This window comes from Cavia porcellus, unplaced genomic scaffold (genome assembly GCF_034190915.1).
Source record: "Cavia porcellus strain 051 isolate PalLab524CR breed Dunkin Hartley unplaced genomic scaffold, mCavPor4.1 scaffold_2, whole genome shotgun sequence".
NCBI classification, from domain to species: Eukaryota; Metazoa; Chordata; class Mammalia; order Rodentia; family Caviidae; genus Cavia; species Cavia porcellus.
The window spans coordinates 116,121,115-116,145,462 of record NW_026947485.1 but is presented as its reverse complement, the minus strand read 5'-3'; the positions used below and the strand labels follow the sequence as shown (position 1 = coordinate 116,145,462).

Below are 24,348 nucleotides of genomic sequence, written 5' to 3'. Positions count from 1 at the left end.
CATATAAACAACAATAGCAAAGAGGTGGTATGAGCACAAATGGGGTTGTTATTTTACATAATGATCCTCAAGAATTCCTCAGATCACTATACACTAACATTCACAATTGTTCCCATCCTATGAATGTTAGCTATTTTGTTCCAAGAATTTATAGAGTTTGTAGTGCAATCATCTAGGCTATCCTAAGTGTATTCATGTACTTTCAGACATTTTTTTCTTTTCCCTTCCTATTTCTTTTTCCTCATTTTCCCTAAGATACTATTTTTCCCATTAAAGTGGATTATCTTTTCATTGTAATTATTGAATTTTTTTGTATCCTATGTACTCTTACCATACACTAGGGAGACTAGATGATATTTACACATGTGAGTTTGCATTATTTCACTTATGAGCATGGTCTTGAGTTGCATCCACTGACTTATAAATATCTCAGTGTGATTATTCTTTATAGCAGACTAGTACTCCATTGTACAAAAATACTGCATCATTTTTATTCATTCCTAGGTTGATGGACACTTAGGTTGTTTCCAAGACCTGGATGTTACAAATTATGCTGCTATAAACATGGGTGCACATATATCACTATGGTATGATGTTTTCATTTCTGGGAATATGTCCAGAAGTGGAATGGCTGGGTCAAATGGGACCTCCAATCCCAGCTTTTTGAGTAATCTCCAGACTGATTTCCATAGTGGTTGCACCAATCTACACTCCCACAAAAAGTGTAGAAGAGTTCCTTTTTCCCTGTAGCCTCTCCAACATTTCTTGTTGGTAATTTTCTTGATCCTGGCCATTGTTTCTGGAGTGAGATGGAATCTCAGTGTTGTTTTAATCTACATTTCTCTAATGACCAATGATTCTGAACATATTTTCATGTATTTATTTGCATTTGTATTTCTTCATCTGAGAACTGTGTATTCATCTCAGATGCCCATTTTTGGAATAGGTCTTTGAATTTTGGAGATCTGATTTTTAAAAAAATTCGTTATATGTTCTAGACAGAAGTCCTTTGTTTGAGGAAGAGTTCACTAAGATTTTTTCCCAACTGGTGAGTTTTCTTTCTTTCTCAACATGCCAAAACTCTTTAATGAGACATGATCCCAGTTATTGATTCTGGGAAGTATTTCCCGTGTGGTTTGATTCCTGTTCATGAATTCTCTACCTATTCCTATGTCTTCAAGATTTCTACCTACATCATCTCCAAAAAAATTTAGTGTTTCTGTTTTAATATTTAGATTTTTGAACCATATAGATTCCACTTTAGTACATGGTGATAGGCATGGGTCTAGTTTTAGTTTTTGGTTTATGGAGAGCCAGTTTTTCCAGCACAATTTATTGAAAAGACTATCTTTCTTCCAGTGGATGTGTTTGGACTCTTTATCAAAGATAAGGTGGCTGAGTGTGTTTGTAGTTTTAGTTGTATCTTCTATTCTATTCCATTGGTCTTGAGGTATGTTTTTATTCCAGTACCATGATGATTTTATTATAGTAGCTTTGTAGTATAACTTCAAGTAAGTGATTGTAATGCCTCTTGCTTTGTCTTTGTTGCTTAGAATTGCCTTTTCTATTCTAGGTCTCTTCTGATTCCAGATGAATTTTAAGAGTGATTTCTCTAGATCTATGAGGTATGTTGATGGAATTGCATTGAATCTGAATAACAAATTTAGGAGAATGGCCATTTTCATATGTTTCTCCTCCCTATTCATGAACAAGGGATGTCTTTCCATTTTCTGAGATTCTCTTCAATTTCTTTTTCAGGGCATTGTAAGTTTCTCTGAATAAATCTTTTACTTCTTTTGTTAAATTGATTTGTAAGTATTTCATTTCATTGGATGCTATTGTAAAGGGTGTGGCTTCTCTTATTTCTCTCTCAGTGGTTTTGTTGTTAGTGTATAGGAATGCTATTGTTTTTCGACTATTGACTTTGTATCCAGCTACATTACTGAATTTATTTATTATATCTAGGAATCTTTCAATAGAGTTTTGAGGTATTCTGTGTAAAGTATCATGTCGTCTGCAAATTATGATAATTTAGCTTCTTCTTTGCCTATCCTTACTCTTTTTATTTTTCTTTCTTGTCTAATTGCTCTGGCTAGTATTTCCAGCACTATTTTGAATAGGAGTGGTGATAATGGACATCCTTGTCTTGTTTCTGATTTTAGGGTAAAGGCTTTCAGTTTTTGGCCATTTAATAGTCTGCTGGCTGTTGGTTTGTCATATATGGATTTTATCATATTGAGATAAAGAACATCTATTCTGATTTTCTGTAAGGATTTTATCATGAATAAGTGTTGGACCATATCCAAAACTTTTTCTGCATCTATAGATTTGATCATGTGGTTCTTATTTTTGGTTCTATTGATATGATGGATTACATTTATTGATTGTGTATGTTAAGCCATCCCTGCATTCCTGGGATGAATCCCACTTGGTTCTGGTGTATAATCTTCTTGATCAGACTTACAGCATTGTGTTTGCCAAAATTTTATTGAGAATTTTTTCAACTATATTCATTTGGAAGTTTGACCTGTAGTGTTTTTTTTTTGTTTGTTTGTTTTGTTTTTTTCTTTTTTCTTTTTTTTAATGGTTGGATCTTTCTCAGGTTTTGGTATTAATGTTTGCTTCCAGGAATAAGTTAGGGAGAATTGTTTCCCTTTCAATTTTATTGAAGAATTTGAGGAGTATTGGCATTCAATCTTCTTTGAATTTCTTGTAGAATTCCACAATGAATCCATCTGGACCTGGACTTTTCTTTGTTGGTAGGCATTTTCAATTTCATTAATTGAAATTGTATTATTCAGCAGTTTTACATCTTCGTGACCCAGCTTTGGTAATTCATATGTTTCTAGGAATCTGTCCATTCATTCTGTGTTATCAAGCCTATGCGAGTAGAGATTTTGAAGTTGGTATTGATGATCTGTATTTTCACAAGGTCTGTAGTAATTTCAAACTTTTCATTCCTTATTGCATGAATTTGAGTTTTTTTTCCTATCTTTAATAAAGTTGACTAGAGGTCTCTCAATTTTATTTAGTCTTTCAAAAAACCAACTTTTTGATTCATTGATTCTTTGTATTGTTTTCTTAGTCTTTATTGCATTTATTTCTACTCTGACCTACATAATTTCCTCCTTTCTTTTGGATTTGGGTAGTAAGCCCAATTTTGCTACTAAGACTGAGGTTGACTGACACATTATCATGTAGGTCAGAAGCCTGTGGAGCTGGTTTGAAGGAGAAGTTGGGAATGTTTTTTAGGTGCTAGCTAGAAAAGTCCTCAGGGTGCTTTGAGCACAACTTGATGCAAGGTTCTGTTCAAAGCAGAATCCTGATAAAAAGACAAAGGATAAAAACCAGGTTAAATAGGTTTCAGTATGGAACAAGGACTCCACTGGCAATAATAATATGGGTCATGTGTGTTATGTTTTTGTGTAAAATTTGTCTGAATTTTGATCATCTCATGATTCTGTATAAGGCTTAATTTCAGAACAACAGATTAATTAATGTAGAAATTTTAAGGCAGCCTAACATTGTGCATCTAAGGACCTTCAATGGCACACAGGGCTAGCCAGTGTGCCACTTCCATGCCCTGCCACCCCTCTGTCTGCCCTTGTAACACAGGACATCCAGCAGTGTGCAGTGCTGGGCCAGGCTGCACCACTTCTGTCTCCTGGCCATTCCATTGCCCTTGGGGACTCCCTATCTCCTGAACCTAGTATTGCTGTTGATCTTAGGCTCCCACTCCTCCTCCCAGATCTTGGACTGCAATGGATTAACTGTGATATGTCAATGGGAGACTCAGTAACCCCTCATCCAAACAGAAGACCTCAGCAGGCTTCCATCACGCGATGAGTATGCCCCTAAAAGAGGAACAGAGTTTGCCAACTTCAGTGGGTAAACAGAAGTAGAACCTTGGTAAGCTTGGCAAGAGTGTGGGTGAGTACTCTCTCCACACAGTGACCATCAGGTAGGTTAAAGAGAGTGCCAATAGGGCCTCCCCCAACATGGTGAAAATTAAAAGGGCTTATGAGATACCCAGTGACACAGTAGGGTCCCAGCTGAGACAAACACTAAAAACAGGGAGATCTGTGACCTGGAACAACCTGAAAACATAGGAACAACAGGAACTAAAGGTTGACTTAAATCTGTACTCCAAGACTAGTCAGCCTAGAAAGAATATAGGACTCACCCCACAGGCCCTGCAGGAGGAATTCAGGTTCCTGGGCCACCTCTTCATTGTGGCACCCGGCAATTGGTCAAACATCATTCACAAAGTAGAACCCTGAGATACACACTACCAACAGTTGAGAGTAGTGGGAATGAAACACCAAATATTAACCAGAAAGGTGAAAACGACAAAATGCAAAAGCAAAATGCAATCTCAAACATCTAGTCCATCAGGCACAAGTGCAAGAGACACTGAAAAAGAGGAATTTAAAAGTCATACACCTGAAATCTCTGAAAAGATAGCAAGTGAAACAAAGAAACGAGTCCACAAGGCTGTAGAGAAAATCAAGTTAGAAATAATTTCTCATGTAAAGTAACAACCTTAGTAAAGGAGTTGCTCAGTGTAACCAGAGAAAAAATAGATTAAAAAAAAAAAAAAAGTACAGGAGCATGGGAAACTGATTGAAGCCTTTAATGAACAAAATAGAAAACCAGCAGAATCTATGAAACAAAGTCAAAGAGATACCCAAGAAACAAAAAATTCTATTGAAAGATGGAAAAACAATTTAAATGAAGCTGAGGTTAGAATTTCAGGCCTTGAGGAGAGGATTGCAATTAGCTCTCATGAAAGGATAACCACATCAGAATATACATTCTTCTCAGATGTGCATGGGACATTCTCCAAACTAGACCATATAATAACCATAAACTATCCTTAAGTAAGTGCAAAAGTAGTGAAATTAAGCCATGCATATTATCTGACCATAGTGCATTGAAACTGGAAATGAATGGCAAAAGAAATTGCAAAATCTACATAAGTACATGGAAATTAAATAACAACCTTCTGAAAAACCAGTAGGTTACAGATGAAATTAAATAAGAAATAAAGCTATACTTACAATTCAATGGAAATTCAGAAACATACCACAATTTGTAGAATGCAATGAAAGTGGTCTTAAGAGGGAAATATATAGCAATAAAGTGTTATGTCAAGAAAACAGAATGAGCACAAGTAAACAACCTAGCGCTACATCTCAAGCTTCTAGGAAAAGAAGAGCAAAGAAAACCCAAAGCTCATAGAAGAGAGGAAATTGTAAAGATCAGAGTAGAAATTAATGCAATTAAAACTAAAAAATACAAAGAATTAATGGATCAAAAACTGGTTTTGTGAGAGAATAAACAAAATCAATAAACTTCTAGCTAACCTTATCAAGAAAAGAAAGAAAAAAAAAAAAAACCAAATTCACACAATAAGACTGAAAAGAGAAATTACTCCAGATCCCATGGAAATTCAAAAGAACACCTACTTTGAAAATCTCTCCTCACGTTTTGTGGAAAACACAGAGGAAATGCACAGATTTCTAGAAAAATATGAACTACCAAAGCCCAGTCAAGAAGATACAGCAATTTTGAATAACCCAATATCAGCAACTGAAATTAAAAACTCACCACAAATATTCATGTGTCTTTATTAAGCTAATGCATGGATGGTTCAACCCATGCAGATCAATAAATGTGATCCACCATGTCAATAGAACCAAAAAATAATCACATGATCATTTCTATAGAAGCAGAAAAAGCTTTTGACAAAGTCCAACACTTGTTCATTATATTAAAAAAACCTACAGAAACTCAGAATAGATGGTATCTACCTCAATCTCATAAAGGCCATCTCTGATAAACCAACAGCCAACATTATACTAAATGTGCAAAAACTTTCACTCTAAAATCAGTAATTTTCACTCTAAAATCAGTAATAAGCTGATAGATAAGAATAAGCTATCAGAATAAGCTGATAGAATGAAAGCTTTCACTCTAAAATCAGTAATAACACAAGGATGTCCAGTGTCACCACTCCTATTCAATATAGTTCTGGAAATATTAGAGCAATTAGGCAAGAGAGAAAAATAAAATGAATAAAGATAGGAAAGAAACAAGTTAAATTATCAGTATTATCACTATTTGCAGATAACATGATATTCTATATAAAAGACCAAAAAAATCTCCATTAAAATACTACTAGATGTGATAAACAAATTCAGTACTCTACCTGGACACAAAATCAAAAATCAATAGCATTCCTGTACTGAAACAAAAACTCATGAGAAAGAAGTTATGGAAATACCGCCTTTACCAATAGCATCTAAAAAAATGAGATACTTAGAAACCAACCTAACCAATAATGTAAAAGACCAATCTGCTGAAAATTATACTACTCTAAAAAAGGAGATGGAAGAGAATATTAGAAAATGGAAGGTTATTCCTTGCACTTGGCTAGGGAGAACCAACATTGTGAAAATGGGCATATTCCCAAAACTATTACACAGATTTAATGCAATCCAAATCAAAATACCATTAACATACTTCACAGATCTAGAGAAAACATTCCTAAAATTTATTTGAAACAGAAGAAATCTGGAATAGCAAAGGCAATTCTGGGCAACAAAGGCAAGGCAAGAGGCATTTCAATTCTTGACTTGAAACTATACTGCAAAGGCACAGTGATAAAATCAGCATGGTTCTGGCAAAGAAATAGACCTCAGGACCAATGGAACAGATTAGAGGATGCAAGCACAACTACACAAAGACACTCAGCCACCTGATATTTGACAAAGGGGCTAACCATGTTCACTGGAATAAGGATAGCCTGTTTAATAAATGGTGCTGGAAAAATTGATTCTCCACATTCTGAAGACTGAAACTAGACCCATGCCTATCACCATGCACAAAACTAAAGTCAAAATGGATCAAAGATCTAAATATTGAAACAAAAACACCAAATCTAGTGGAGGACAACATGGTATAAATCTTGGAGAGACGGGGTCTTGTGAGGAATGAATTGTGAGGAATGAATTACCTTGTTGAGACCTCAAAAATTAGGACTTTAGAGGCAGTGAAAGCAAGGCTTTACTCCATATTCTTGCAAGAATTGTGTCTGCACACACAGACAGGTGCATCCAGGTGAGAAGCTGTGAACTTTTATTCCTGACTCTTAGGCGTCCTCCCCATCTCCAAGGCCTGGGATCCAGGTTGCTGTGCATCCTGAGCATGTGTCTTGGCCCATGCCTCTTCTTTCCTCCCCCATTTCCCATTTTCCTATTCCTTTGTCTGCATTCCTTTCTGGGGTTATTTATGGACTTTTGAGTTCTCTAGACTATACTTCTGGAAAGCTTGCTGAGGAATTAGCTCTATACTAGGACCTTATCTCTAGTGTGAGTCTTTAACAACCTGTGTGTCCCTGTCTGCTGTTTGACCCAGCTAGTTCTGTGCATAAGAGCTCCTTGGAGCAGTTAATCAAATATGAACAAGTTCAAGTATTTTTATTTCTTGCATTCTGCTACGGGTTGTCCCTAGGACATGGAGTGGAAGGGTGTTTCTCTCCCATCTCCTCCTGTCACTTGCACTCGCTTTGTGCTTCCTGGATGTCCTGCCCTGAGCAGCTCTCCTCTGCTGTGTATCTTGCTTGAAGCCAGCAGACTATAAACTGAGTCATGTAAAACTAGGAGTTTTGTCCTAGCAATAAGGAAAGTGACTAAAACAGGATGAATCTACCCATTGAGTAGAGATGGGCATGAGGCATGAATCCTTCACAGAACAAATAATTAGAAACAAGCACATAGGTGTGTGGCATCAGAAGATAACTCACTATTATATAGATTAAGTCTTCAGAGTGTTCAACATTCCATCTGTGGAAAATGAACCTAGCCCTAGGGTATTGGTCAGGGTTAATTATGGTGCGTGAAGTTAGATGCCTTTCCTTAATACTGAAAACAGAAAGCAGGTGAGACAGGTCAGGATTTGGAAAGGAAAGTGGTAATTTCACAGTGATTGAATACAAATTAGCTTCAAAATCAGGAGCAAATTTATGGAGCTTTGATTTTTTTTTCTTACTAAAGATAAATATGATACACATCTAGTACTAGTGAAGGGTTAGCGTACTTACGAGGAGATTAGGTCACAGGGACCCCTCCCCTGTGGGCGAAATTAAGGCCCTGGTAAAGCAGCTCCTCACAGCATGTGGCTCTCTCTTCTCCTCCACCACCACCACCACGTGCAGACACTGCACAGAGGCCTACAGAAGAGATCAAGGGTGGGAGCTTGATATTGGACTTGTTAGTGTTCATAACTGTAGACAAGTGAATTCTTTTTGCTAATATAGACATTATTCACTTTCAAGTATTTTTTAATAGCTGTTAAAAGAGATTTAAACAGAAATTGGTACCAGGGAAGACAGTGCTGTCACAGCTATTCACACATGGGATGGCAGCTCTGAAGAGGACAACCCACTTCATGCTGCACTGAGTGCTGCAGAATGCAGGCCCATCTGAGGGAAGGGTGGAGGAGGCTCTGCTGTGGGCTCAGGAGGAGCAGAGGTGAGGAGGAAAAGCCTAAAGTTTCTTAGGGCTGATCTATCTGGTCACAAAGGGAAGGTTGGCAGAAATCACAGGCAAGTATGATGTATAGATTGAACTAAGAAATATCTTACTGGAAAGTATTTAATGCCACCATTTTGGCAAGGAGTAATGAACTCACCTCCATTATGCCCTCTTCTGTAATTCACAGGAGAATTTAAGAGTAATGAAGCCAGAGAATTTTAGAAATAAATTTCTAAGCAGTAATGTGTTTAGGGGGCTGTGTGACTTTTCTTTACTGCTTATATGCAAGAAAGGAGTTCAAATGTAATTTGGCATTTGGAAGGAAGTAGAGGAAAAGCACATGGAAGGCACAGCCTTGCCTGTGAAATACTTCAAAAGGCCTGGGACTGCAAGGAGCTTCCATCCTTAAATCACCTGAGATGTCTGATTTTCGGCTTCCAGCACATTGAGCTGCACCCCAGGAGATGTCAATGCCTGCTGGAACCCCATGCCAGATCAGGAGGACCTGGAACTGCCTGCCCTGCTCCCAGCCAATGCCAGTGACTGCAAGGCAACCACATGAGAGTCATGAGGTCCCTGGCATTGTACTCTCCACCTTCGGTCTCTGGGTTCTCTCCACAGCACAGGGCAGCAGAGTTGACAACCAAACAACCTGCCTGATCAGAGATAGTACCTCAAAGCAGAGCTTTGCTTCAGGACTGAAATGATCATTTCCCAAAAGAATGCAAATCATCATAGTACAGGGACACATGCAAAACCATTTTTATAGCAATACAATGTGTAAAATGTAGGTGTAGAAAATAGCATATAGGTTCAGCAGGAAATAGATAAGGAAAATGCGGTGTTTAAACACAATGGAATACAGCAATGCTGTAAAAAGCATGATAGTAAATGGTCCTAACCTGAGTAGGAAATGTTGAGGTGATTGAGTTAATTAGGGCTGTGTCTGGGTGTATTTACTGAAGACAGAAGACTCACCCCGAATGGTACTAGCACCACCAATAGGCTTGTAGCCTAAAGGAGTAAGCAGGAAATAAAGCAGGAATTCTTCCTTCTCTTTGTTCAGAGGAGCTTCTGTCTGCACTTTCTCTCCTGATGTTCATCTGCTGGCTTCCAGCACAGACTCTTCAGTCTTGCACTGCACATCCTTTGGTTTCCTGATGTGAACTTGGACAGGACTCAGCAGTGAGCTCTAGAACTGTGACTTTTGATTGAGTCATTCAGATCTGCATCATGGAGAGAGAATTTTTGAAATTTTTCATACTTGATTCTGCTTTTGGCCATTGCAATCCCACTTGTAAATCTGTATATTTTAATTATATTAAATCTGGCTCTCTAGTGAGCACTGACTGATGTCTTAGGTAAGTGTAAAAACATAATATTAAGTGGAATCAGCTAGACACACAAGAACAAATACCCCATAATTTTGTGTATAAGAGAAATATAAGTATCATGAGCAGCTCGGGGGCTGTGGTGGCCCTGTCCCTCACATACCTCTGTGTACAGATCCTGAGGACAAGAAAATTTCTCTGGGGAGACCCAGGCTCCTTGCAGATCTGCACCCTGATTGCCCTGGGATGTTACAATGACATTATACACCTGTCTACACAGTGCTTATGACTGCCCCAGCCACACAAGCAGCACAATGGACCCCACTGTAGCACAGACCACCACTCCAGAATGTATACTGAGTACAAGTCATAGCATATTCATCATCAAACAACAGGTGCCCAGACTTAAAAACTGTGGAGGCACTGCTAGGTACGTGTTGATTTAAAACAACTGTCTGATTTAGCCTTTGACCTGAGACTAAACCCTGCCAAGGGGCAGAGGTACTATAGTGATTCCCTCCTAGAGGAGCTTTCAGAAATGTGTGCGTGGGCCACCAAGTAAAACCAAATAAAGTCTGTCCTTGAAATGTCAAACCAGTAGAGGCACCCATATGCAAAGCCTTGCATCCCGTCTCAGCCCATGAGAGTTGTTCCCAGTCAATCCCTGGGTGGTAGGAGCCCAAGCACAGCCCCAGGCTGTCTGGAAGGCTGGATAAGGGCTTAAGGTGCATTAAACTCAGGACTAAATGTTCTGTGGCATTTTCCTTCTTGGAATCAAACTTGCTTGGCGCATGTTGCCCTGTTCCCCTTTTTAATATCAATCCCTTAGGAATGATGATGTCTGTCCTATGAAAGATTCTTGCCCTAATTTACTATACAATTATGGTGGCAGTCTAACATGATGGAAGGCCAAAGCAGAAATACTTACCACTTCCTCCTTCTTCAGCCCTGATTGCAACTCCCTTTCATGTTTGTGAGCGCAGAGAATTCCAATCAATTCCTTACACATCATCAATGCCCATTTCGTGTGCCACTTCCATTAGAGGTCATATAACTCTCTGCCTCTCTCTATTGGGTTGAAGGAGACAGCCTAGCCACTATGGGTTGTTTGGTCCTTTCCACATCCTCAATAAACTTCCTCTTTCTTTTTTTGTACTTTTTGCTTCTGTATTGTACCAGAAAACTCTAACATCCTGTGCTTGTCACTGCTTTGTATTTGCAAGCTAAATGTTGACTTCACAGGCTCTTGGCTGGAAGGAATATACCTCAGGATGAATCCTGCATGGATCTCATCCTTGCACTATGTAGATGAGACTGTGGATCACAGATGTTTTTGCTGAAGTTATCTCGGATGTGCTGATTGGGAGTGAAGGCAATGTTCACATGATTCAGAAGAACACAGGTTTGGGGGCCATGCATACAGAGCTAGGGTTGAATATGGCCCCTCCAACAATGACATTTCACCAGTGTGATGGTATTCAGAGATGTAGTGAGGTAAGAACCATTATGCAGGATTCAACCTCCTTGTTTCCTTCTTTCTTCTTTCATGTCGGGGTACTGCATAAAAAGCCTCACCAGAGAGAACCACCTGGAACCTTGATCTTGAACTATTCTGCTGTGAGAACTGTGGAAAATAAATTTCTGTTTTGAATAAATTATCCAGACTCAGGTATTCTGGTATAGTACACAAACAGATTTAGACATAAGGCACTGTAATAATGTTCCACATGTCACAGCACTGTGACTATGAAAGTCCTGAGAAGCCACAGAAACATCATGCTTCTTATTCTTCTATCCTGTAAGTGTATTTGACTCATGTAAAATATGCTGTATTTCTTCAAATATGTACTACTAATTTTCTAACATTAATGTCAAAATTCCTCTCACATGTGAAGACTGCCTGAATACTGCATACTCAGTAATACAGCTGAGTAATTCATTGTTGAAAATATGCATTTCAAAGCTTTGTCATTGCTTAGGAAAGTGTGATGGATGGTTTGTTGTAACCTATATAAAACCCCCTCATAAGTCTCCCCGGAGGCAAGAGAAAAATCAAAGTGAAAGGTTTTGGCCCAGACAGGATACTGTAGCCAGGAAAGCCACAACCGGAAGCAGGAAGCCCCATCTTGCCCTGCCCCTAGGAAGTTACCTGTGACGCCATCTTCCTGCCCCTGGGAATTTACATATGGCGCCAAACCTAGGACCAATGGGCTACCTGTGTATCCCTAATGCCCGCCTTAGGTTCCACCCCAAACCGAGGCTATTTACAGGCCCCCCACGCCGCATGTCCAAGGGAGAGATTGCCGGACGCCAGCGGTGGGGGTGCTGGTCATCTCTCTCCGTGTTCTCAGAATAAAGGCCGCTTTTTATTTTATATTTCTCATCTTTTGTTAATATTTTTCATCTTTTGGAAATAACTCTATCACAAAGGTAACTCTAAGAGCAGAACAGGATGTCTTCCTAATCTAAACTTGCTTGTTTGCAGGATAATTCGCTTGTTTGCAGGATAAATTGTCCTGATGTGCCTTCCCCAGAGGATGTTTGCCTAATCTAAACTTGCTTGTTAGCCCAACCCTTACCTGAACCTTGCTCTTCCCGAGAAATGTAACTGCCATGTTCCTCCTGTTCTGTAGTATGCCCTGAAAATGCCCCCTGCATTGTGAGACCAGCAGATGTTTATGGTTTTACAGGATAAAAACCCCGTCCTTTAGCGGTTAGATGCACAGTCTTCCATATTGGCTACTGGAGGATGCGTCGCCAGACTTGTGCTTTAATAAATAATTTTTTTTCTTTCCAAATTATTTTTTCTGGCTCCTTCATACCTCAGGTAGTGGACCACCACATGGATATTTGGGAAAATTTTAAATTATTTTCATTCATTCTGTAACCATTTCTGAAGAAGAATTCTTTAGTTAACATCACAGTATATTTCTTAAATATTTTTTCTGTGAACATTTGACCAATTTATGCACTGAAATTCATCATTGTTATTGATATAGGGGAATGAAATTCCTGACCTAGTAAATGTCCAGTATGAGTCCATGTTCTATAAAATCAAAGAATGAATTTTAGGAACAACAAAGACTAAGAGCAGAATATATTTCTTGAGAGAAAGAATGCTCCTGTCTGGCAGAGAGACAAAAGGGGTCCAAGTGGGTTGCCAAAGACTGTCTTTTCTAGGGATTTTATAGAACAAAACTAAGATGTGAAGCCAAGCAGTGAAACTAAGAAGTGAGGTGGGGGAAAAATGGGAACTCGCAATGTGGGAATGAGGTAGGACAGAATTATGGTCAACCAGTAAGATTAATTACTCAAGTAAAATTGATTAAATCAGGGATAAATGGGGAAGCAAGTCACTTAGCAAGCAGGCATGCTTAAAGAGCAGTGACTCTTCCTGTATGAAGTTGGAATGGTGACTTCTGGCTTCCTCCCAGTGATAGAGAACTATTTAGAATACCAATCCTTAGAATGTGGGTGTATTTGCTTGATTTTTGTCTTATATTTGGCCCACAGCAGGAGGTGTCTGTCTACTCCAAGGTCAAAAGACATCTGATCCTCTGTGCCTGCTCCCTCAAGATCCCAGCCCTGTTTGACTGCCTATAATATTTCTAACTCAGCTGCCTATACCATGATAATGACTTTCAGAAAGTGTGACTGCACACTTTCTGTATAGGGTGATTCCGCTCCTGAGAGGTCCCAAATCCTTTGAGTTCTACAATGTTTATTTGAAATCAGGCAAAATAAGAGTGAATCAAGCCTGGAATTCCACTGATACAAAACATTGGTACTGCTCCAGGACTGTGCAAACCTGATGATAATATGATATTTTTCTATGTATTTGATATAGCTTTGCCCTGGGTTTACTATGAGAATATGACTTTCCAGGCAGGCTTTCTTTGAATATATTTTATTAATAGCTGACTTTATGGTGAAGAATTTGTCATAGTTTATCTTTACTATCGTAAGGAAGTGACTCATGATTGGATTTTGAACATCTGTTTTTCCTGTTCTGGAAGCTGAATCTTAGTTTATGGCAGAGGGCACAAATTGGAAACCCTATGGAAAACCATGCAAATTAAGTCTTCCCAAAAGTATTTTAGTATGATTTTTATTTATAGGGTGGCTGTTTGCATTCATTATAACATTTGTTATAACTGTTTATCTTCATTATAACTTTCATCTTGCTAAGTTTTCAGTAATATTCATTAGGTTCTCTCAGGATTCATAGAGAAACATGCACATTTCATTCTTCGGAATTCCAGACCCATTTCCTGTTTTCTCTGCCTTTTACCAAAGGTTTTCCCTTTGACTAAATACCTAAAATAATAGTCATGGAGTAAATTCTTGATGTGATTAAACCATGGTTTTAAAGATATGCCCACAGCCAGTGCAGCCTACCACAAAGTGTCTGAAGTCTGCATGAGGTCATGTGTATGCGTTTACATGAGTCACCTGTTTTCACTAACAGTGAAAATCATGAACTTGCAGATGTTCTAAATTTTACTACAATGGTTTTAATTAAATAATAGATGTCAAGGGCCTGACTTGTTCTTTCCTTGGGAAATCATGCCACGAAATGAAAAGAGGAAATTCGATTTTAAACCACAGTCATTGTTTGAGTGACATTTATCTGGAAAATGGGACACTGATGAATGTGACCAGGCCAGAAATGGAATGATTTCCATTTGTGTCTCATTCATGTCTGATTTGTTTCAGTCTCCACTGACAATCAAATGCCTCTGAATCTTTAGAGAGCATTCAAGTGTTCAATATAGGACACAGGTAGAAACTGCCAAATTTTTGACTGGTGCAGGAGCATAAAGTGTTTAACTACTGTTATACAAATGTGCTTTGGTCATAAAATTGATACTATAGTTATTCCTTTTAATGAATATGTTTTCTCTAATGTTAACCTATGTTGGTATTTTAGTGTTTTCCGAATAATTGACAGTGGACCTCACATTGGCCTAAAGTAAGGATATAAAACATAAAACAGGATCTGTAGGTAAAAAGAAGGAAACTATCTCTGGAATGGGAACCCATGGTGGGTCGCTATGGTTCTGAAACTGTCTCAGGACCTCCTCCCCAGTGGCACAGGAGTTAGGCCATGCACACAGAGACTCCATGGAGACCCCATGACACGTAGGGGGTTAAAAATCAGTTAGTGCCTGCTACTTGTCACATAGTTGAACTGCAAAATTCAGTTAGGCTTAATTACATCAAACTTCTTCTTCCTGATAATATGCTAGATCAACTTGACTGCATGCGGCTATAAGGCATGTGTTCTTTTCTACTTAGAAAAACATACACAGTTTCCAACTTACTCTGAGGAATTCATGTTTGGACAGATTGGCCCAGTAAAGGACCAATTTAACTCTGTTTGCTTTGCTCAAACTCATTCCCCTCCTTCTGGGAATCTACTTAGAACTAGCTTGCTGGGCAACCCATGACTTAATCCATGTACCCAATCATGCCATCTGCCATCTGCCTTGCACTTTCTCATTGCAAACTATTTAAACTGAACCCTAAACTGAATCATGGCTGGTGATTTGGAATGGATTCCAACTGACTTGCTGGTGTAATAAAAGTTGCCTTCTGATTCCTCAGTGTAGAGTCTTCATTCAGTTTAATACTGGTTTTTCTGTAACAAACTGATATATGTAGAGTAATTGGGAGACATCTTACATGTGTTAAAAATGTGTTTTCTCTGTTGTCTGCAATTTGTTTTTGCTTCTTTGCCTTTGAGATACACTCCTTAAAAGTAATTATAAATTCTAGGTTCAGTATTTGCTTTGCTCAAACTCACTCCCCTCCTTCCTGGAATATTTTGTTTAGTATTCCTGCTGCCACTAGTAACATAAATCGTAAGAAGTACACTTGAGTATGGTTTTGGGGCATTGCCTAGGTAACTTCTGCAGATGACTGACTGAACCTAGGTCAAAAAATCTCCTTATTCCAGAATTAGAAACCCCTGTGTCAAAGTCAGCACAGTTCAGACAACTGACTGTGTACCCTCTCCGGAATCAATGTAATAATATTATGTTGTTTTTAGTTTAATTTGTTTATTTGTCGGTTTGCTTATTTTGAGATAGGGCTTCACTACGTAGCTCAGGCTGGCCTTGAACTCACAGAGATCCTCTTGTCTTAGTCTCTGGAGTGGTAGGCTACAGCATGCACCACCACACCCATCTTCATTATATTACTCTTTAAATTTCCTGTTGTGTCCTCAAGCCTTCCAGGGTCACTGTTCTCTAAGGACTCATTTTATTCAGTTACATAAATTGTCCTCTAAGTGCCTGTGAAATGGCACAGATGTCTGCCATTCTGCACACAGCAACAAGCAGGATTCTAGGACCCTACAGGAGGTGAGGCCTGCTTTCCCAACTAGGGCACAGTGCTGCTATGGTGACACTGTGCTCTCCATGTCTTGTTTCCATGTTGCTGTTTCTCCTTGACAGATTCCCAGTGTGGCCAGTTCATGGCACCAGCAGAAACTGACAGCCCATTTTGTGGCTGGTGACGGGCATGGACAAGGTGATTTCCTACCTGTGGCCAGTGTGTACTTTATAGGTACAGAATGAATGCAGATTAATAATGAAATGAATGCTACTTATGGTTAATACCTTGGCAGGCCTTCAATACAGCCAGTGACATCCTGTTATCTTACTCTGTAAATTCCACGTTTTACTGAGATGAGATTCCCACTAAGTACAGATACAAAATGCACTTAGCACTGGATCTTTTGTAGAGAAATTCTCTCCCTGCTGCTTCTGAAATGGGACAGGGTCCTCTCCTTTAGAAAACTGCACCATGGCTATCATACTTAAACCACAGGATACGTGTTTGAGTTTTGAAAGAAGGAGCTTCGGTCCATTCTTGGTTACTCCTCAGCTGCCACAAGTGGTCAGTGTTATACTGCTGTACCCCAACCTGCTTCTGGTGTGCTGTCCTTAACTGCCGTGCCATGGTTGTTAATTAGCAAGAGACAGACTGATTTCCTCCTTGAGTTAGATGTGCAATTTACACCTACAAGAACTGCAGTGTTAATAATGTAATGAATACTGTTTAAGGAGGTAATAAGTTCTTGCCATAAGAACACATAGTAGTGACCTTGGAGTACAATGTTCCCAATTAGAAGAGGAAGTGATAGTGTATTTATCACTGTGATCACTGATAATTAAGGTGAAAGGAACATAAAGGAGGAAGTGTGCATGGGAAAGCAAAGGACCTGCCTTACTCTGGGATGGATCTACCAGAAGAGACATCAATTAGTCAGATGACAGATTCAGATAGCTGTGAACAGTCATATAAAAGCAGGCTTTAGGAAACAGGACAGCAGTCAGCGTGCTGAGGGCATTGGTCAAAGTTTAACACAACTGACACTGAATTCAACACATTTTCAGAAAACGAGTATCAGTACTGATCTTTTGTTTTTCCACACTCCCCCCCCCCAGGGGGATGGAGAAAATATTACATACTTATGTTAAAAAATTCTCCAAAATTAGGAGAAATGAACTTCAGGGAGGATAAACTCTCCACATTTACCTAAGGAGTGATATCTTTGGCTCTCTTTTGATGTTTCTGAAGATCCTTAGATGTTCTAGGACTGAAAAACTGAACAAAACAAAACAAAAATTACTCACAAAAGAGTTGCATTCAGTGTATATCCAGTTCATTTTCCAGCCATATTTGACATAAGTATTTGCCACCCTAGTCAAAGGTAGTTCTATTTACAATTTAAAGTTGTGGGCGTAAGGAAAAAAGTAATCTTAAAACAGGAAATTTTAACTGTAGGCTCATAGGAACAGACTGGCATAGGACACAGGAGTGTAGCCATTTTCATTGTTAAATTCCCACACAGCAAAACTAGTGATAGACTAATAGCACATTGCAAATCCGTGCATCCTTCAAAATAGAAATTTTAAAAATCAACAGCAGGGAAGCAAAGGGGACTGCTTAGGTCTTATAAAACTAAGCAGCTTCCAGTATTTCACAAAGGTTGATCACCCCAGAAGACATGCGTTTCATCTGTGAGTGTGAGGACAGTGATAAGGATCCCTGAGGAGCAGGTTTCACTCAGTGTTGAGAGGATCACGAGTGTCAGTGCCTGACACAGCCCCAGACTCTGCACTGTCAGAGCTGTGCAGCTCCTGAGGCAGGAGAGAGAGAGTGGTTTCATAGCTTTACCTGGTGCTTGGTGACAAAAAACCAGACTGCATTGTCTACTTTATTTCAATTCATTTTTTTTATGAAAAGGATAAATCAGCTGCTTTTAGTAACCATGCAGACAACAGGATGTGACATTTTCCTCTCCTGTATCTGCCATACTTACCTGAACGTGACCAGCATCTAACCTGAAGAATTCCTGGTGTATTTCAGGATGATCATAAAATACAAACTAAATTCATTACTTTACAAACATATATAGCAAAAAATAACTTTGGCACTCATTACGGCTTTGTCTTCAGTATCATCTGCTAGTTTTTCTTTGATTATTTTCTTTCCAGTTGAAGTCTTATAGAAATGTGGTTATATGGCCAAACAGTACTTGAAAATGGAACATTTTCAATGACATTCCACCTCAGATTAAGACCTGATTTAGACTGAATTTTTCTGTCATAAATTTCTTTCCTACAAGATTAAATTTTCCAAGAGAAGCCTGAGCATCTGAGAAGAAGAAGCAAAACATTTTGAAATGTCAATAAAAGAAAGCGCCCTCTAAGTGAACGCCAGTGAACAAGTGCAGATAAGAGAACGGTGAGTACTGCAGTTTTCAGCAGTGGAGGGTGAGCTCCTCTGCACACAGAGCTGGGTGCAGCCTCTCCCTTGGAGCTGACGCCCAGGTGTCACTGCTGCATCCTCATTCCGAGATGTCACTGTGTCTGTGTGCTGGCTCCAGATGGGAGCTCACCTGTCCTTCTGTGTCCACCTGCTGTGGTGTGTGTGCTGACGGTGTGTGTCTGCACTGCATACTAACTGCCTTCTCCTTGGGGAGCTGACACGTTACACACCGTGTCTCCCTCCTCTCACCCATTTCTCTGTTATCTCTGAGAGTCTTTGACAAACCTGCCTGTCAGGTATCTATCATGTTTCTTCTGTTTTCCTCTTTGAATTATTTGTATTTTGGGCTTCTCAAACAAAGGAAAGCATACATTATTTAAATAATTTAAAGTTTATTTTAGTTAACATCATGGCCTTGAGATTCATTCATTTTCCTACCAATGACTCAAATTCTCCATGTCTGAATAGCTCTCCATTCTGAATATGTACCTTATTTTCTCCTGTTGATGAGAATATAGGCTGCTACTATGTTTTAGCTGGTGTGAATTATTGTTATGAGTCTGTATATTCTAATAATGTGATGTTTTGAGTTTTTCAGAAACAACCTTAAGAATATAGTTTACCAAATGGAATTTCTGTTTATTAATACTCAAGAAAACTCTACGGCTGATTTCCACAATGATAATAGTGGCTTACACTATTATCAACTGTACAAGAGAGTTGCTTGTTCTCTGAAACCTTGTGCTCTGAAACCAGAGTAAGAAGGGAATCCTATTGAATGTATTTCTAGTAGCTAAAAATGCTGAATAGTTTTTTAAGTACTTACTAGATATTTGTACCTGAGAAATATCTAGTTACTTCTGTGGTCAGTGTTTAATTTTTAAATTTTTAATAGTACGTGTTTGTAATGCACGATGATCACATTTACTGTGGGGAGTTTGCACCTGTGCATGGCACATCCTAATTCACTGTGCCCCCTCCCCTCCAGCCTGCGCCCTACTCCTCCCAGTTCCTGTTCCTCTGCCTCCCTCTCCCTCCATGTCTTGTCCATTTTGGATTAGACCTTAATGTTGAAGTATCCTTCTAAGTTATATGTGTTTTATATATATATATATTATACATAATATATATATTTCTAGATATTAGTCCTTTGCCTGAGGATTAGCTGACATCTGAACATTGTCTGTTCACTCAATTGACTGTTCCTTTGCTGTGCAGAAAATTTTAACTTGATATAATACCGTTTGCTGATTATTGATATTTTTGTTCCTGTGGAGTCCTGTGCCTGTGTCTTCAGATATGTGGCCTGCTTCCTGCGGATTTAGGATTTCTACTGTCATACACAGTGTCTGCTGTGTCTGCGAGGTGTGGGTGCGGGCTCACTCCTCCGCCTGTGGGTAACCAGTTCGCTCAGCACCCTTTGTCAAAGAGACCATCACTTACTTCGCATGTGATTGTAGATCCTTATTTAAACTTCACATCAGCGAAGGTGTGGGGGTTGTGTCTGCATCTCATTTCTAGTCTTCTCCTCAGGATATCCATTTTTGTGCCAGTACCATGGTGTGTTCAGATCCACAGATTTGTAATATATCTTGAAATAAGACATTTGCAGTACCTCCTGCTTTGCCCTTGTTGCTCAGGATGGCTGCTATATTTGGCAGTCACCTAGATGACTCCCAAAAGCCCCTTGCTCTCATACGTGGGTCTTCTGTGAGGTGACTGCATCATGGGGTCCTGATCCTCAACAGTGAACCAGTGCAAGGACGAGTTTATAGCTGAATGTGGGGGTGGAAGGTGAAGGCAAGCAGAGGAGGTGGTCACTGGGGGCGTGGCCTGGAAGCCCCTACATCCCTTCCTCCTCTCTTGATCTCTTTACTTTCTGTCTGCTGCCACTCTCCTCTCCTGCAAGGTTCCTTTGCTACACTACCCTGCCTTGGAGCCGATCAGTGATGGACTGATATCTTTACAGACTGTGAGGTCTGAGGACTTTGAAAACAAACTTCTCATCATTGTTGTTGGGCTCAGGTACTGGGTCTTAGTAAAGAGAAGGTAAGACAAGGACTTCTCTTATTCTGGGTACTTTCCGGTTCCAGATAAATTTTAGACTTGCTTTTTCTACTTCTGTAGAGCAATGTTTTCATTTTGATGGGTATTTTATTAAATCTGTATACTATTTTTGGTAATGTGACTATTTGGCAATATTAGCCCTGCATTTCCAGGAACAGAAGATGACTTATGATTTGCTGATGTCCTTTTCAATTTCTTTCTTTTTTTTTTTTTTTTTCATTGAGCTGTAGTTTATTTTCACTCCCTCAGTTCTAGATATTTTTGATTCTACCACAAATAACTTTTTTTCAGATTTTTTTTCTTAGTAGATTCATTATGAACGTGAATGAATACTGTTCATTTCTGTGAGGTGATTTTGTATCCTGCCAATTTGCAGACTTTGTTAGTAATAAGAGTATTTTTGTGGCGTTTATGAGTTTTTTTTTACGGAAAAGGCCATATCTTGTGTGAGTAAGGATACTTTCATTTCTTTCTTTGCTTTTCTCTATCATTTAATTTCTTTCTGTTGCCTCATTGATTGGACTAAAATGTTATTGGCATTTAATTCTTCTCCAATGTTCCAGAAACTTTCACTGCAAAGTTCAGAAGCTCTTGGCCTTTTCCTCACTGTGGAGTTTTTACTGCCTCAATTGCATTACCTATTACCAGTTTTTCTAGCTTTTCATATCTTCTTGGTTTGGTTTTCATAATTCTCCATTTTCTAGGATTTTATCCATTTTCCATAGATTCACTAGTTTACTGGAATATTTGTTTTTTTGAAATAGTGTCTAATAGTCTTGGTTTTAGGTGTATTTTTTTAAATTATTATTTTAACTTAGAATTGCATTTTCATGTTTTTTTCCCCTAAGTTGACTAAGGGTTAATTGTTGCTTATTTTTAACAAAGAAAATCTATTTATCAATCTTTTGTATCTTTATAGCTTCAATTGATTTCCACTCTGGTATTTATAATGTCTTTTCTGCTACAGGTTATAGATTTTTGGATTGTTCTTGCATTTCTGGGATGTTTAGATGCCTTATTTATTTAAGGTCACTCTATTTTTCTTATGCAGATATTTCCCAAATAAATATCCATTCATAGAAGTGCATTCCTTGTGTCCAGTGGGACTTGATATATTCTACTATTGTCATGTGACTGCTGGAACTTTTAATTTCTTCTGTGCTGCAGTGATTATTCAGTGAGGTATAATTTAGTTTACATGTTTGTGAAGTTCTTTCAGGCAGTTTCATGGCTGCTGATTTTCTAGTTTTATTCCACTATGATCCAGTGATTTCAAGAAATTACTGCATTTTTTATTCACTAAAACATATTTTATGACATAATATATGGTCTATTTTGGGTATAGCCCCATTGGCTACTGAGAAAAAAATGTTTATTTGCCTATATGAGCTAAAACATTTTGAATATATCTATTAATTCCATTGGTTCCAAGGTTTGGTTCAACTTATATTTTTGTTGACTTTTGGCTGTGCTGATTAGTCTATTTGTAAAAATATAATGCTGAAGTCCTTTGCTGTGATTGTGTTGGCATCTACCTGTTATAGTCAGTGGTTTTTGCTTTCACACTGAGTATGTCAAATTTTGTGAATATTTTTAAATTGCTCTATCTTTCTATTTAATAGTTTCTTTCATCAGTATACAGTAAGTCTCTTTGTTCTGGTTAGATTTGGCTTGAAGTCCCCTTTGTCTGAAATTGACATAGTTACTGCTGATTACTTTCAAGTTCAAAATGTAACAGTAACACTTTCCATCACTATCCTTTCAGTCCTTGTGTTTCTTTATGGATCAGGTGCATATCTTGGAGACAATGGAAGATTATATTTTTCTTTTGATTGAATCTTGCAGTCTCTATCTGTTCATTGGAAAGTTCAGACCATTTACATTGAATGTTACAATTGTAAGGTATTTGTTACAACTTTTAAGAGAATTAATGTTTCTTTGTGGATCTCTGTGGATTTTCTTTTGTTTAGGTGCTTTTCTAGTTAGCTGTTTTCTTTCATTTAAGTTACTGAGTAATAATTGCCTCTTTCTATTTGTTTAAGAATAATTTTAAGTATTGTTGCAATGCTGTATCAGTTAAAATGGATATATTTTCTTCCTTTTTGTTGAAATAAAACTTTATTTCTCTGTCAATTTGGATGGATACCTTTGTAGAATATAGTAGTATAGTTATCAATTGATTTTTCAGGTGAGCATGGTTGAAAAGCCCCATTCCCAAGTTCTCCTGTCATTTAACGTTGAGAAGTCTGTTATTACTATGAGGCTTATTTTATACTTTGCTTCACATTTTCTTCCAACACTTTTTAGTGTTCCCTTTGTGCTAGATTCCTCAGAATTTGAATAGACCTTACAATATTTGTGGAGTTTGTAGTGTTGTTGTGGCTACTAGGGGCTCTCTATACAACACTTACCCTATTGAATACTTTCTCTGTATTTAGAAAATTCTATGATGTCAGTAAATTGTTACATATTTCATGTCACCTTCTACCTGCACTCTAACTCCCATAGTTCTTAGTGTTTTTTTTTTTTTTTTTTTTTTTTTTTTTTTTTTTTCTGGATCACCTAGCAGATTTTAGACTCAGCTTCTATCGTATCTTACTGTTTCTAGGGCATCATTAGGTGCATGATCTAAAACTTTAATCTTATTTCAAGTGGAAATACATTCCCTTTAGATTGATTACACTTGTCTTTTCTATTTTACACTAAATATTTTTTATGTACAGAATTTCTGCTTCTGCTTCATGTGAAATTTTTCTTTGAAGACACAAAGAATCATGATAAGCACCAGGTTTCCTGGAGAAAACGGTAATGCTCACTGACAACTTGCTCTTCCCACCTATCCGCCACCACTGCCCCTAAAATGGTACTGGGCAGTGCCCCGTAGCACAAAACATGAGCGCCACGACACCAGATATGCTGCAGGAAATGTGTAATGTTACCCTGAATCGTGCTGCATCTGTTGGTGGCTCTGGAGTCACTGCCCCACCATCAAATGTTCCCAGAATTGTTTCTCTCTCCCGTGTAGTAGAAGAGGGGCCAGAAGAGAATGCAAAGCAAGAGTAAAGTTTATTGACAGATGAAACGAACACAACACCAAGAGTTATGGGGGACCCTACACTGGGTAACTCCTGAGTATGGCCACTGTCCTGTACTGATGAGGGTGGAGGTTATTGTCCCTACCATTGTGGGAAGCTCCAATAGATTAGTCTTTCCTGTTGCTGGTGATTTGGGCTCAACAATTAGGCTGGGAATGTTACAAAAGGAAAATCATTCATTATCTGTTTTTTACATCCTCAGGACACTGCAGAGGCTGCTTCTCTACTAAACTATAAAGGGTCAGTGTTCCTTTTATGACCCAACATAGGAGTCTCATTTGTCTCTCAAAGGAGGTTTCTTCACATACCACCTACCTTCCTGAGCCATCTGCAGCTGATCAGCATTGTGCTGCTCTCTGAGACAATTCTCATAAGGTTGCTCACTCCATTTGATGAGGAAGTTGCTCCCCAGGTTTCTGCCTCTCCCTAGATTCTCCCAGTGCTGTGCTTCTCCACACTCACAGAGCCTTAGAAAGACATCCTTACAGCAGATTTAGGTTTAATAGAGATATAGAAAATGCAGCAATCAGAGAAGAG

At 38.6% G+C, this 24,348-nt stretch overlaps 1 protein-coding gene across 13 annotated transcripts in view; it reads left to right on the top strand.

Annotated features, from left to right (window-relative positions):
- LOC101787174 (butyrophilin subfamily 1 member A1-like) overlaps positions 1-24,348 on the top strand; it is a 95,661-nt gene that overhangs the window by 36,290 nt on the left and 35,023 nt on the right. For 5 of the 13 annotated variants that reach the window (XR_010046368.1, XR_010046367.1, XR_010046365.1 and 2 more), the window contains exons 13-14: positions 13,382-16,402; positions 18,507-22,849. Coding sequence is in view for 4 of the 13 variants with exons in the window: in XM_063245245.1 (XP_063101315.1) it covers positions 1,574-1,584 (11 nt within the window). In the remaining 9 variants the exon portion in view is untranslated. Of the gene's footprint in view, positions 1-1,573; positions 1,626-8,978; positions 12,667-13,381; positions 16,403-18,506; positions 22,850-24,348 lie in introns of those variants that run through there. The other 8 variants (XR_010046371.1, XM_063245245.1, XR_010046373.1 and 5 more) reach the window with 6 other exon arrangements.